The sequence below is a fragment of the Lucilia cuprina genome, chromosome 4 (genome assembly GCF_022045245.1).
Source record: "Lucilia cuprina isolate Lc7/37 chromosome 4, ASM2204524v1, whole genome shotgun sequence".
In the NCBI taxonomy this organism is placed as follows: domain Eukaryota; kingdom Metazoa; phylum Arthropoda; class Insecta; order Diptera; family Calliphoridae; genus Lucilia; species Lucilia cuprina.
Genome location: NC_060952.1, coordinates 80,216,292 through 80,233,119, shown reverse-complemented (window position 1 = coordinate 80,233,119; position 16,828 = coordinate 80,216,292). Strand labels below are relative to the sequence as shown.

At 27.7% G+C, this 16,828-nt stretch overlaps 1 protein-coding gene across 13 annotated transcripts in view; it reads right to left on the bottom strand.

The window, feature by feature from the left end:
* Positions 1-16,828, bottom strand: part of LOC111690868 (mucin-5AC) — a 57,798-nt gene that overhangs the window by 12,671 nt on the left and 28,299 nt on the right. Inside the window, exon 1 of one of the 13 annotated variants that reach the window (XM_046948657.1) lies at positions 7,268-7,918. The exons of the other annotated variants lie outside the window; for them this stretch is intronic. Coding sequence (XP_046804613.1) covers positions 7,268-7,350 — 83 coding nt within the window. The 5' untranslated portion in view covers positions 7,351-7,918. Of the gene's footprint in view, positions 1-7,267; positions 7,919-16,828 lie in introns of those variants that run through there. 13 annotated transcript variants of the gene reach the window in all.

Below are 16,828 nucleotides of genomic sequence, written 5' to 3'. Positions count from 1 at the left end.
ACAGAAGAAATTAATACATAACTGAATGAATTTTGTAATAAATTAAATGAATCGAACATGACTTTTTTCCCAACTCATTTTTATTCAAAATATTAAAAATTCATAGAACTTATTAATTTGTACATGAAGGATTTTTTTTAATTCTTACTTTTTTCTGCAATGTTAATGAAAAAATTGCTAATAGATAAAAATCCTTTTTCTGTGTATAAATAACATATACACAGAAAAAAATTGAAAACGAGTTTTAATTATCAAAATAATTGTATCAAGCATGTTTTGCACCTATAACCAAAATGATAATATCAATTACCAAATTTATAAAAAAATAAAAATATATTTTTTTCCAAATAACGAATTTTATACTAGAATACTAGACCTTTAACAATGCATTCAGCATTTACAAAAATTATCACTTTATCGACACAATTTAACACATAATATATTTCATAAATTGTCAAGAAACTTGAATATTATATGCCTAAAATTTTATTGACTATTTAATAATTATAAATATTGCTAGCACAAAAATTCAAAATAAAAAATTAAAAATAAATCTAAAATAGAAAAAAAGGCTAGAATTTTTTTCAATCAATTAAAAAATTAATTTAAAAATTTAATAAAAATTTTATACTTAAGTTTCAAACAGTTTAAAAAAACGAGACAATTAAGACAAATAAATTTTTTTTTAATATAAAAAATAAAGAAAATTACAACATTTTAATTGAAAATAAACTACCGATAATTTTTTCTGTGTACATAGTCCTTAACAGAAAATCACCTAAATATTTTTTCCAGGATTTGTTCAAAATTGTTTTCCAAATGGAGTATCTCGTGAACTATTTTTCACAGAAATAGTAATAACAAAACAAAACACACATACTTTTTTTTCAAAAAACGAAATTATCAGATCTTGTTTCAGATTTTTGTTTTAAATATTTATGGGCAGATTTTTCTAAGTTAAATGCAACACTTTTTGAAAGCATCTCTGACAGAATTGTTAAAGATTTGAATCACAAAGACATCTGTGGTCTTCAGAAAATATATTTTAACGGACAGACAGACAGACAGACAGACAGACAGACAGACTTATATTGTCACAAAATATAAAAATGAGGAAAAAGAAAATAAGTGAAAAAGAAAACAAAATTTACCCGCGACATTTGTATTACGATGAAATTTTATTCAAATAAATTTTATATAACATAAATTCCGTTAAAAAAGTTTATAAGCATCGATTTTAGTCTTGTAAAAATCGGTACAAGTGTAACATAAATTTCGACAATAAATTTTAAAAGGATCGGCCCAAGTTTTACTCTAACCCCCATACCACCCGACCTTCCGATTTGGACCTTTTATCTCATAACTATGTTCAATATACTACTATGTGCACAAAAATCAATGCAATGCACAGTGCAACATTTAGTACATTTTGATACGACAAAATTAAAATTAGACTTTAAATGTATGGACATATTAAGTTTATAAGTTAAAATTAAAGGTTAAAACAACCTTAACAAAAAAGACGCCTCTATATACCATGTCTACGCCTCATTTTAATGTTAGTGTTAATTTTGGTATTCTCGAGTACAATAAACTTAAAACTTTATTCATAATAGTTATTTTTAAGTTATTATACCCTCCACCACCATTAGTGGTGATAGAGGGTATATATAACTTTGTCATTCCGTGTGTAACACCAAAAAATATTCATCTGAGACCCAACAAAGTATATATATTCTGGGTCCTTATCGAATTCTGAGTCGATTTAGCTATGTCCGTCTATCCGTCTGTCTGTGTAAAACACGCTCACGATAAAACGAAGCAATAGAATTTAACCAAATTCACCCAAAATGTTTTTTGTTTTCCTAAGTTGTTTGGTATTGAAAATGGGCAAAATCGGTTCACATCGGGAAAAGTTATGAATCAAAATTTGAAACAACCTAGAAAAAATTAGCATTTTTTACACATTCTGATGTAATTTTCTCGTTTCCACGCAAGGGCTTAATCTCTGCGTAAAATCGCCGGAATCGGTCCACAATTTCATATACCTCCCATACAAAAGTACAAATTCACGGAAATTTGTTTTTTTTTGTTAATAACTACCGTTGTAATGTCGTTATCTTCACCAAATTTTAAAAATTAAAATTTTATGACAATAGAATTTATTCATAGGAAAATTTTTTTGAATAGGTCCATAATTGGTCATAGCTCCCATACAAGGCTCCCTCCCAAAAATCACTTAAACGCGGATAACTAATTACCAAATTAAGATATCGATATAAAATTTGGTAAAATTATTGCCCTTATATACAGAAATATTATCATGAAAGATTTTTAAACACGTATAACTCATTACTTAATTAAGATATCCATATAAAATTTTATACAAGTTTTGATCATGTATACAAAAATATTACCAAGAAATCCCATACAAAGTCCCATCCCGAAAATAACTAAAAGGCACATAATTCATTTTTAAATATCCATATAAAATTTTGCACAAGTGTTGCTCATATACAGAGAAATAATATTGTGAAATGTTTTTCCGATCGGTCCATAGTTGATCATAGCTCCCATATAAGGTCCCTTTAAAAAAAAAAACACACATACAAGGTTCCTTTCCGAAAATCAGAAAAAACGCACATAACTCATACCCAAATATTTATATCCATACACTGTAAAATTGTTTTACGACCGGTATTTGGTTATAGTTCTCATACTTGGTTCAGAAAGTCACTCAGATTCACAATATTATAGATACAGAATTCTGAAATTTTGTCTTTATGTACATAATTGGACATAGCTCCCATACAAAGTCCTTTTACGAAAATCTCTTAAACGCACATTACTTATTACCAAATTAAGCTATTGATACATAATTTGGGAAAAATACTAGTACTTCTATTTCTCCTATACTAGGTCCAGCCCCTAAAAGCGCTTTAACCGTATTTAAAGAGAATTATCAATTTGCGTTGAACAAAATTTTTTGTACAACAAAATTATATATGTATTTGTATTTTGAAAATCTCTAAATCTTTTACAAACATACATACATGCAAATTACTAAATTTATAATGTTCAATAAATTTTGGAATTTTAATAGATGTAACTTTTGGGATTTTTTTCTATTAAAGACATGAGAAAACTTATTTCTACAAATATTTGATCAATTAGAAAAGTAATAACATAGAAGTAGCTGGTTGAGGGTATTTAAGATTCGGCAGAGCCGAATATAGCACTCTACCTTGTTATAATTTTCAAGTGAGTGTAGTCAATAAAATTATTTTAGTTATAATTTTAAATGAAATTTAATATCTCTAAAATATAAATGATATTATTCTCTTTTGTACACATCCTATTTTTAATCTATATTAGTAACTTTAAAGTTAAACTTTGGACTCCAAGTGCGAACACTTTATTGGAATCTTTCCGATGCTTCCATACTAATGGAAGTTTAAATCACTTATATATAAAATCGCGAAAATAAAACAACTTTTTTATTTTGTCCTAAATTGGGAAAATATCTCACTGAACAATGTGCTGATGTTTAAAGCATTAAAAAATATTCTTCTTTAGGTATACCAGTCAGTTCACTTTTTGAATCGATTAAGCTATGGCTTAAATTTGTCACGTACTCTTCTATGAAAAGCTGCTGAAAGTGATTTTAAATCGGTCCATTTTTTCACGCAGTCCCCTACCGTGTATGGCTTTTGAGTACATAAATATGTTAAAATATGTTAATCTCATCAAAAAGTTGCAAAACTATGTTTTATACTAGCCTTGCTATATAGTGAAACTAATGTAAATTTTAACATAAATGTTTTATAATTGAAAATTAATCACATTTAATTGGTGCTTGGCCACGACCGACTATAGTTATATTGTAAAATATTTTTGGTTTAATCTCCTGATGGTATTTTCCGAACCACAAACCCTAATTGTACTGTCATAATGTTTGCGCCTTTTTTCTTAACAATTCTAAATAAAACTATTGTAATTAATTTTCTAATAACTTAATCGAGTGTCTTAAATATATTAAATATCAATATTACGTATACATAACAAATTGCAAATGACACAAAAATATAACTCATACGTCCGAAACTAATTGAAACATCACATGAAAGCAAATATTTAAACAAAACCAAATATTATTAAATACATAATTGCAAATAAAATATAATAAAATTCAAAGACTTCTTTGTACATTTCGGAAACAATAGACAGGCTAAAAGAATCTATAAAATGTATTTTTTTTTTCTTTAAATAAATAAACAATTCATTAAAATGATACAAATTAAACAAAATTCAATAAAAGGTGTGAAATGGAATAAAAAAATACATAAAAATAAACCACAAAAGCCAGAATAATATGAATGAAAAAATCACCATTATTCACTTTTAAATGTGTAAAAATAATATTTCTCTCGTGCTAAAGTTTCTTTACACTTTTATTTCTTAAATTTTTATTTTTTATTTTTGTACACAAAATGGCATTTTTATTTTAATAACCCTGAAATTTGAAAATTATTATTTTACTCGTACTGCCACGAAAAAATATGTTTGTGTTTGTATGTCTCTATATATTTGTTAATGGATATAGGTAAAACTGTAGCAGTGTCGATGTTTTTTTGTTAAATATTTTGCTAATTTTAGTGCCGTTTTCATTCTTTATTTTAGACATTTTGTTGTTTATGATTTTAAAATGTTTAAACAGCTACACGTACAAGCATTTTACGTGTAGTTTAGCATTGTTTATTGAAACTGTGCGTGACATTTTCTTTAGAATGTGAGATTAAATGCGCTGCGATTTTCTTATTCTACAAGGATTTTTACGTTTCTTGTTTGGTATTTTTGTTTTACTTTTTGGAAACTTTTATTTTTATTAAAAGATAATAGGTCATTAGAAATTGTAGACATTTATACAAGGTTGCAATGAAAAAGATATTAAGAAATTAATACAAAGTTTTTTATTGTATTTTCAATAGACTTAATACACGTAAAGTTCATGGTCTAGAAAATGTTTTTATTTCTACAAAAAAAGACACAGATGTTTAAACAATTTTATTATGTTTTTTTTTACAACTAAATATTTACATAAAATTTTAAGATTTTGTTGTTGTATTTAAGTTAAAGTAAGAAGTACGAGGGTTGAGTGTAGTTAAATTATATCAGGTGTGTAAATGTTTATGTTAAATTTGTTCATAATAAAAATTAATGAATTTTCAGAAGTCAATTATGAAGAAAACAATTTTTGGAAGTTAGGCACTAGAGTTAAGTAGTGTTCTAATAACGAAATCATTTTTTTAAATCTACAAAGTATAAATATATACTTAAATTCGGGATCCCTTTAAAATTCCATGACAATCCAGCCATGTCCGTCCGTCTGTTTTTTGAAAGCTCGAAAGAGTCTGAATGAAAATTGTTACATAAATTTATATTAACTAAAATCACTTTATTAAATTATATAAAGATCGGTCTATAATCGAATCTACCCCTATTATATTCGGGGTCCCTTTAAAATTCCATGACAATCCAGCCATGTTCGTCCGTCTGTTTTTCGAAAGCTCGAAAGAGTCTGAATGAAAATTGTTACATAAATTTATATTAACTAAAATCACTCTATTAAATTATATAAGAATCGGTCTATAATCGAATCTACCCCTATTATATGAAGTTACGATCATGTCCATCCGTTTTTCTATTAAAAGCACGATAAAGTCAAACAAAAAGATCTAGGGATCTGAAATTTTCACAAATATTTACTCTACTGTTTAGTATTCAAAATGGTCATATTGATCGATGCTTTCATATTAAATTAAATTTTATCAAGATCGGTCTATAATAGACTCTAACCCAATATAACATCATCTTTAACATATTGCTTTAATGCTCACTTGCGGCTTAATAATACGAAAAAACAATAATAAATTATTTTTATATTGCAAAGTTTTTATGTGAGTCGATTCAAAATTGTTCCTACCGCCTCAAAAAAGTTTTCTTAAAAAAATTACTTCAACGTTAAAAATTCCATAATTTTATAAAAACCAAGGAAATCCTACCAATATTTAATATAAATATTTCAATATGAATATTTTTGCCAAAAAATGCGATTAAAAATAAAGAGGCGTGGCAACTTCCTACAAACCTAAAATTTTATATTTCAGCTAAAGTTACATCTTAGTCATCCATATACACATGGGATAGTATCACGTATATCTGAGAAAATATAACAGTTAAATTAAGTATCAACATATTCAGGAGAAAACATTGCCGTACTAACAACAGGGACCGCGAAAAACTACAAGAGAAAGAATACTTAAATTTTTCACGATTAAATTTAACGTACATTTAAATATTTGGGAAAGAATTGTGCGTCCTTTCATTGTTGTCTTGGAAATTTCCATATAAACAAAATACTGAATTTCACATATCTAAGAAACTATTAAAGCTAAAATCCTTAAAATTTGCATGAACTATTCTGACAGCAATATGAACTTAGAGTCATAAATAGACGAATAAAATTATATGGGAAACTATTAAAGCTAGAATCTACATATTTGGAAAATTTTAATTTGGATTTACAAAAACTCTTGTAATTATGTTTTAAATCAAAAAATGAATCTTATATACATACATACCATGAAATCATATGTTTTACCCTATAAACATTGGGGTAATACGTAGAATAGACTAGCCACTTGTATGGGTGGGACATTTTTTGAAGGAGGCTATATATGGGTCAATATATTTCCATACATTTAGACAGCTAGATTTTTGGTCATATATTTGTAATTTTAAAACAGTTATGTCTGCTTAAACTGTAATGCGGGAGCCATTAGTATGGGGCTAAGTGTTGCATATTTTCAATACTTAACCAACTGAAGCAATAAAAAGTATTTGTTCAAAATTAAAGTTTTTTTGCTCTTTCCGTTCGGACTCTATCGTGCTTTTAACAAACAGACGGACGGACATTTCTAGATCGTCTGAGAATGTTATACTTTTGTGGGTCTATAACCAGTATTTCGATGTGTGAAAGACAAAATCAATATACCCTCATCTTTTTTGAAGGTGGGTATAAAAATTTAGGGGGTTATTTGTAAGTCCCTCATTTCACTTAATTTTTCATATAATTTGTATGCAATTATTTTCAACACAAGATAAAGTATTTTACAAAATATGGGGAATAGTATTTCATTAAAGAAATAAATTAAATTTGACATAATTTTATTTTTTTAATACATATTTTTATATATAGACAACATACTTTGATGATTTTTCGGATCGTTTGCCATTTTTACCACGTTCGGTATTTCCATATTGCTGACGTACAACTTTCGAACTTTTCATTTAAGTTTAAAAATATTTTTTTTTATTTATAAATGCCTTTAGTTTAATGCTTTTGAAAATATAAAGCATTTAAAAGTGACATCAAATGAAATTTATATCAAAATGGCATGTTTTTTAATTGGTTAATTTTCTGTATATCTTATGGACATTTAAACTTAATTTAAATTAGCTTTGTATAACGAAATTTTAATTTTTATTTATTTTTGTTTTTAATAATTTCCGTTTTCTTAAAACATCTTACACTTTTGTCACTTTTAAATTTATAGCGATTTTGCAAAATTTGCTTTTATTTTTATTTACGCGTTTTTAGCTGTTGTTTAAACACAAACAATAATTGACATTTAGTATTTTATAGACATAAGAAATTAAAATTATTTTTTCTTTGTTCTTTGAAAGTTCTGCCGACTTAAAGTACTTTATAATACACTCATACTCTTCTTAGACTTAACGAATGACGAAATAAAATTCAACTGACCAACAAACCGACCGACATCGTCTCTCTGTAAAATCGTTAATATTTTTTGCTTTTTTCAGTTTTTTTGTCTATTCTATTTGTTTAAAGCGTTGGTGGCTACGAATTTCATTGCCAGTCAGTTTAGTACTACAACATTTATTACTCGAGGCATCAATGTGAGACCAACTACTAAACGAAAATTTATCATGAAAAAAATCTCTATTATAGTGGGAATCTATGAAATGTTTTTAGTTCTAATATTATTAAACGAAATAGAATAAAACAATGTGCCATAAGGCATCAACCCAATAAAAACACACTGTATACAAAATTAAAAGGCCTGACGGAGAATTTTTTTTGCGATTGAAGAAAGAAAAATTCACGTTGAAAACAACAAATCATCATTTGCAAATGGACTACTCATCGCTGGCGAGCATGGCAAACACAATTATATACATATATTTTCTCACAATACAAATTTTTCAAAATTTTTACTCAGTTGTCGAAATTCAAAATAATTTTCATTTACACAATGTTTGTTGATTTTTTCAAAATGAAAATTCAAAAATCATTTCCATAAAATTTATGAAAAATGTATTTTCATACAGGAAAGGTCAGTGATTCTTAAACATACTAGGTATACATGCATATATTTCATTTTTAATTGCCGACAAATCAAATAATATCCGGCAATTTAAACAATTAGTAATTAGTTAAAAATATATACATACGTGTTGTTTATTTATATGTAAATTGTTTTTCATATATTTTTTTTGAAATTGTACAGGTTAATTGATTTTTAGATAATAATTATACCCTACACCACTACAGTGGGGACGGTATTATGCGTTTGTGCTGAAGTTTGTAAAACCCAAAAATATTGGTCATAGATCCAAGTATCCAAGTATACCAATCGGCTCAGAATCACTTTCTGAGTCGATTTAGCTATGTCCGTCTCTCTGCGTGTCCATGTAAACTTTGTGCGCACGCTGCATGTAGCAATTTTCAAGATAATTTGATAAAATTTGGCACATACTTTTCTTTTGGTTCAGGGACTAACGCTATTGAAAATGTTTGAAATCGGTCCATTATATCTCCTAGCCCCCATACAACCGTATCCCCCGAATCGGGCCTTTAGACTCAAAATTACGTTAAATGTTTTATAATATCAATAAAAATCAACAAAAATTAGTTTTATAAAACAATAAATGACAATACTAATTTTTATAAAGATCGGGCCTCATTTGACCCTAGCCCCCATACAAACTTTCCTTCAGAAAATGACTTGAAGGTCAAAATTAACTTATAATTACTAATAAAACGATCAAATTCTACATAAATGACTTAGAAGTAGAAGTAAATTCATTTACCTAAATTTATAAAGATAGGCCCATACTTACTCCTTCTTCCCTAAGAGATTTTCTACCCCTTGTAGAAAATCTCTTTTTTGTCCACAATAAGTAAAAATTTTCACAATAAAACAAATTAAATGCTTTATGTAAAAAAATCCACAATTTTAACATACTGACTGGTGTAGGGTATCATATGGTCGGCAATGTCCGACTATAAATTCATACTTGTTTTATTTTGGAGTTTTATTGTTAAACGATCTACGATTTCATGAGCCAATAAATGTTAGTCATTAAGGGAATAAGTTTTCTATGGGTTCTATGACAGTATCAATAAAAATGTTAGTTAAGAGTCTATGAACACGTATTTTTGTAGCGATATAAAAACCTTTAACATAATTATGAAACCCATTAATCTATACGGAGGTATTTTCGACTTAATCATTTATAAAAGCTTTGTCATTATCTTAAGAGAAAACAGACAGAAATAGTGTTTAATATACTCATAACGTGATTCTGATTTTAGCAAAAAATAAAAGTAATATTAAAAGAATTTTATTTATCAGTTATTCATAAGAAGCATTTTTTTAACATCTGGATTTAGTGCAACAAGAATAGTTCAATTTCTTATTTACATTTTTGAGTTAAACAAATATAGCGATTGGGTCAATTAAAGATCGATCCGAACAATAGTTTGTCGAGAGATTTTTGCTCATAAAAAACATGTTTACGTCGAATTTCAATGCTGTACTTTCATTTTGAAATCAGTTATAATTGTTTAACTAATTTTTTATGAAGGGGTCCTTATATGAAAGGTAAGGTGAATTATGAAACGATCCTCACAAAAGTTAGTAGATAAATTTGAGGTCACATGGGACTTATTTATATGGTACTAGTGGTGGCCTTGATATACATTAGAATAATCCGTGGAGCACTGTTTTTTAAGAATACCTCTCAAACGATGCGTATTAATATACTAAATACGAGTAAAATAAAAAAACAATTTTTTTTTTTTGAAAAGGCCCTTATTTTCCTACCAGCGATTGAAAAAATTGATCTCAGTACAATATGCTCAAATAAATTTTTGCAATCTTTTTGAAATGAATATCAAAAATTCCGTAATTTTTAGTTTATTGCTAGAAAAATAATTAAAAATTTTGTGTACCATTCCTGGTCCGCAAAATGAGTATATAAATAATCTAAAAAATTCCAATATAGACCAAACCAAATTAGAAACTATTTTTTTACATTTTTCTGTATAAACTAAAAATTTTGACCACTATTTCGATTAAAAGCGAAAATAATATGCCTCTCTAAACAACTAAAAAATATTTTGTGAACCAAAAATACTTTACAAATATTTTAAAATTATTTTTCGCTTTATAATCGTGAAACTACGGAGACCAATTTCAAAATAATCGAAGGTATTTTATTTTTCTCAGGTCAGAATTTTCAGTTGCTGGTAGGAACTGACCATACGAAAAAAATATTTTGTGTTTATCTCTTACATGAAATTCTTAAGAAGGCTGTTTCTCGAGTCACTCTTATGTACATGTGGACTTTACACACAGTAATCTATACATCCCTCAATTAAAAAAAAAATAGTTTAGTGGATTCATCTTATCATCTGTAAGATGAAATACTTCTCACTATCCCTAAAACATATATTTGAAATTTGGTATTATAAGGCCGCAGTTCCTGAGTTTACCAATTACAAATAAACATTACTTTGTTATTGATTTTTTTGGTGGGTATTAAAATAAGATAATAATTACTTCTTGAGAATGACTTTGGATGCAGTGAATTTTGGCTTCTTTGGAAGTTCGTTTTTGACTGGGTATTTAAATAGTTTTTAGTAAAAAGTAACTTGACGATATATGGTTTTTAAGTTTCTATAGTGACGAATATAACACTCCAACTTTTTTAATTATCAAATGCATACACGCAGAGAAAAAACATAGTTTGACGTGGTTACAGTTACTAAATAAGTATTTCACTTTGTATAGATTATTGTAGTTATGATTTGTGAATTAAACTGAAATTTGTGAATCGTGTCATTTATTGTAAGTTTTTACTTTTTTAAAAACTGTAATTTTACTGAATCAGTCACCAGTAAACAGATTTGATTTCGATACATATTTCTTAACAAACTTTTGATCACATTGGATGATAATATAGTCATGTATAACAAACAAGTAGGATAGTATAGTCGGGCATGACCGACCATATAATACCCTACAGTATATTTTTAAAATTTTAATTTTTCATAAAGAAACTTTTATGTTTAATTTTACTTTAATTATAAAGTATTTAAGCAATTGATTGATAAAAAAAACAAAATGTTCTAAATGAGGCTTAATATAGGTCAAATATGGTCCGATTGGGAAAAGGATATATTTTTGAATAACAGTTAGTTTTGTTGAGTTTCATTGCAATACAAATGGTTACAAGTCAATTTTATTAGACGCTTAAGACGAAATTCTGCAATGTCATTTATACTTATATAAAACTTATTTGTGCCAAATTATAGAGAGATATTTGAATGAAATATTTAGAATATTTGACGTAAATATAGCATAAAAAGTCTAAATCGGGAGGTACGGTTGTATGGGGGCTAGGTGAAATAATAGACCGATTTCAACCATTTTCAATAAGCTTCGTCTATGTGCCAAAAAACATGTTGGGCCCAAATTTCATCAAATTATCTTGAAAATTGCGGCCTGTACCTTGCGCACAAGGTTTTCATGGACAGCCAGCCATCCGGACGGACGGACGGATGGACATGTCTTAATCGACTCAAAAAATGATTCTGAATCGACTGACATCGAATCGATATCAGCACAAACGTAATAAAATTATACGTTTTAAATTTAAATTTAAAATATCATATCATAATATGATTTTTTATAATTGTAATAATTTTTATCTATGTGTTGCTCTTAGAACACGGTTACCACAACCATGTTTTTTCTCTGCGTGTACAAATAGATTATACGTTATAATCTTTCAATCATACATGTATGTACTAACATACATATATGTATATATACACAAAAAACCAAAAAACAAATAGAAGCAGAACAACATCAACAAGTAACAATTTTCAAAGCAATCATTTTTATTTTACTACGTGTCAATAACATGTCTCATAAAAATACCAAAATAAAAATCAAATATTTATTTAAATTTACATTAATACTCAAAATATTGTAATTTGGAAACTTTTGAAAAAAATATATGTTTGCTTTACGAGTATGTGATGATCAATTAATTAAGATTTATTTGAATAAGTTCAGTGTACATGACGTAGACATCTGTTTATTATTTTCTTATTTATAAAAATGTATATTTTTATTTGTTTGATTTTTGGTTTCGCTCTTCTTTGTATCTTCTACATACATATGTATATTTGTATATATTTTATATTTACATATATTTTTATTGTTTGTTTAAGGTTAAAGACACAATGTATCTTTATAAGATTTCCACTGACCACTATGAACATTTTAAAAATTTGTTGGCATAAAATATTTAATTGTATTCTTAATTTATTGTTTTCTTTAATTTTGCAAAATTAGCTGTATTAGTGACGAACCATTTGAAGTGTCATTTGGGATTACTTATTCTTGAATATATTGAAAAATGGAAAATTGTGTTATGCGGTTTTTCTGTTATTAGTGCGCAATTTATATGTTTGCTTAAGATTAAGAGAAAATATTTTAAAATTTTTAGATAATTATTTTCAATGTGAAACAAAAAAAAAAAATTGTTTTCTTCAGCTTTGTCGAATAGCAAATACCTAACATCAAACCATATCCCTTCAAAGCGAAGTTAGTTTCGAAAGGTAACCTTCCTTTTGGTAAACCCAATGGCAGATATATTTAAAAAAAATCATTCTACCTACTTAAAACACAGTAAAAATTTAATTTCAGTCTTATTTTATCTTATTAGTTTTATTGAAAAAAATCGCGAATTAATAAAAATTTAGAAAAACAGGTAATATCTGAATTATACAAGCTTGTTTTATAAGGTAATGGAATAAAAAATTATAATTTAAAGGAATGCCATATTTATGTATTAATTTACATATTTTTATACCCACCATCAAAAAAGATGGGGGGTATATTGATTTTGTCATTCCGTGTGTAACACATCAAAATATTGCTCTAAGACCCCATAAAGTATATATATTCTGGGACCTCGTAAGATTCTAAGACGATCTAGCCATGTCCGTCCGTCTGTCCGTCTGTCCGTCTGTCCGTCTGTCTGTTGTTGGCACGATAGCGTCCACAAAATAAGAGATATTGAGATGAAATTTTCCGAAAATATATTTTATTGGTCAGAAATGTTTGGTCTGCATTATGGCGGACATAGGACCTTAATTGGCCCTACCCACATAAGTTTCATGCAAGTCAATATCTCTCAACCAAATTTTATGTATATCGGTCCATAATTGACCCTACCCCCCATATAAGGTCCCCTTCAGAAAATGACTTTAACGACGTCTGCAAAGTAATTCTGCATTATGGCGGATATAGGACTATAATTGGCCCTACCCCCCATATAAAGTCCCCCTTAGAAAATGACTAAAAAGCTTATTACTGGCTTAAAAATGGGAATATAGCGATGAAATTCGACACACATAAGTTTCATGCAAGCCAATATCTCTCAACCAAATTTTACGTATATCGGTCTATAATTGACCCTACCCCCCATATAAGGTCCCCTTCAGAAAATGAGTTTAACGCTCATTACTCTCTTAAAAATAAAAGTATAGCGACGAAATTTGACATAAGTTAGTTTCTTACTAGACAAAACTTCTCTATGAAATTTTATGTGGATCGGTCCATAATTGACCCTACCCCCCCATATAAGGTCCCCTTCAGAAAATGACTTTAACGCTCATTACTCGCTTAAAAATACATGTATAGCGATGAAATTTGACATAAGTAAGTTTCTTACTAGCCAAAACCTCTCTATGAAATTTTATGTGGATCGGTCCATAATTGACCCTACCCCCATATAAATTCCCCTTCAGAAAATGACTTTAACGCTCATTACTGGCTTAAAAATACAAGTATAGCGATGAAATTTGATATAAGTAAGTGTCTTACAGGCCAAAAAATCTTTATGAAATTTTATGTGGATCGGTCCATAATTGACCCTACCCCCATAAAAAGTCTTCCCATAAACTTTCCTTAATGCTCATTACTGGCTCAAAAATAGGATTATAACAATGAAATTACACAGAAGTCAGATTTATACAATTCAAAATTTACCAAATTTTATGTGGATCGGTCCATAATTGACCCTTCCCCCCACATAAGGCCGCCTTCAGAAAACGACTTTAACGTTAATTATGGGCGTAAAAATACGAATATAGCGAAGAAATTTGACATAAGTATGTATCTAAGGAACCAAAGCTTTTATATCAAATTTTATGTGGATCGGTCTATAGTTGACCCTAGCGCCCATATAAGGTCCCCTCCATAAAAATACTTTAACGCTCATTACTGCCTTAAAAATACGAGTATAGCGATGAAATTTCACAGAAGTAAAACCCCCATTAATGGACCTCTTTCAAATGTTACCCTGATGTTCTCATTAATATCGATATATAATAATAAAATATTCAAAATATCAAAGTTCGTTTATATGGCAGTGATTTGATGGTGGGTATAAAGGATTCGGCATAGCCGAATATAACACTCTTACTTGTTTATATTTATTTAGGGTTTGGCTTAATTCAGTTCAGTTCATAGCTCTTTTTCCGTTTTTAAAGGAGTAATTAATTCTTAAACACAAGTCAGTTTTGTCAACTTTTTATACCCTACACCACTTTAGTGGGGAGGGTATATTGGTTTTGTGCTGATGTTTGTAACATACAAAAATATTCGACCTTAGAATAATTTTTGGAGTCGATTAAGCTTTGTCCGGCTGTCCATGTAAACCTAGTGCGCAAGATACAGGTCGCAATTTTCAATATAATTGGATGTAATTTTGTACACAAGTTTTATTTGGCCCAAGAACAAAGCCTATTAAAAATGGTTGGAATCGCTCCATTATTTCACCTAGACCCCATAGAACAGAACCCCCCGAAAAGGGCTTCTGAGCTTATAATTATGTTAAATATACCGGTATATCTATAAAAAGCGACACATCTAAGTTTCATACAAGTCTAGATGACCTTGCCAAATTTCATAAAGATCGGTCTTAATTTGACCCTAGCTCCCATACAAAGTCCCCTTCATAAAATTACTTGAATGTTCAAAATTAACTTATAAACATATAGATCGCGATGAAATTCAGCACAATAAAATATTATGTAAATATAAATATATTCACAAAATTTTATCGGGCTTGGTTCATATTTGCTCCTAGCCCCCATATAAAGCCTCTTTCAGAAAATTAGTTTTTCATCCATTAATTGCTTAAAAGTATCGGAACAATGTAATATTGAAGATAAATGCTTTATTATGAAAAATAAATCTCATTTAATATTCATAACTGGTGTAGGGTATGCTTTACTATTTCAGTAATTCAAAAATCTAATTTATGTGTAATTGTATTATTATTTTTTTGTATTAGTACATTTTTATGTTTATTTAAATTTAAATTTTTTTCATGTGGCATCTTTAGCATAAAGCTTTTACTCAAATTTTTAATTTCACAAAATTTGTTATGATATTTGAAAAGCTTTCGCATGTAGAAAAAAGCTTGAAAAAGTAACAATACAAATATTAAAGTAAAATACAAATATTAAAGTAAAATACAGTAATATTGAACAAATTTAATATTGTTTACAGATGCGTATGATTTATTTGCAATAATCGTTTATATTGTATATTACTCATACGACTACATATCATTTTTAAGCTTTTACTACATACAGTACAAATGCAGAAAAAATAAGAAAAATATGTTCTTTAATCTTTATTTATAACATATGTTCATAAACAACATTTCAATTTTTAAAAGGTTTATAAAACACAATATATCTGTTCATTACCAACAAATTGTTACAAATTATCACAAATTGGTTTTGTATTTCATAACAATTTCAAATATTTTTGTGAAAATAAGTAACAACTTTTAGTTATAGAACAGACATAATATTCATACAAAATTTAATTTACATAAAATAAATATTTTTTTACAAATGCAAGCGAAGAAGTTTTTTCTAATCTTATATTAATAATATAAATAATATAAACTGTGAAAGATATATCCGTTTGCATTTAGAGGAACAGGCAGTGTTTAAAGTTATATATTTAATGTATAATTCATAACAATTTATCAAAGGTTTAGTATGAAAAATTGTCTTATAAGCCTATTATAAATTGCTATTAATATGATCCTTCATCTTTAAAAACAATAGTAAATCTTCGGATAACTTTAGTATCACTTTGTTAAAATATTTTTAAATATTTATGTAGAAATTAATTTGAGAATACCTTAGTATTAAAATTTTGGTAATATTTACCTTAAAGTAATATAACTAAAAGGCTTTTAGTAAAAGCTTTTCTATGTATGCACGAATATCAAATCTAATGATAAACATTTTTGAAAAGCCTACAAGTATACTACATAATTTGAATATTCTAAAGTACTAAAATTAATTAGACTCTTCACAATCACTTGCAAATATTATAGTTTTTGTGTAAAGCCAAATTAT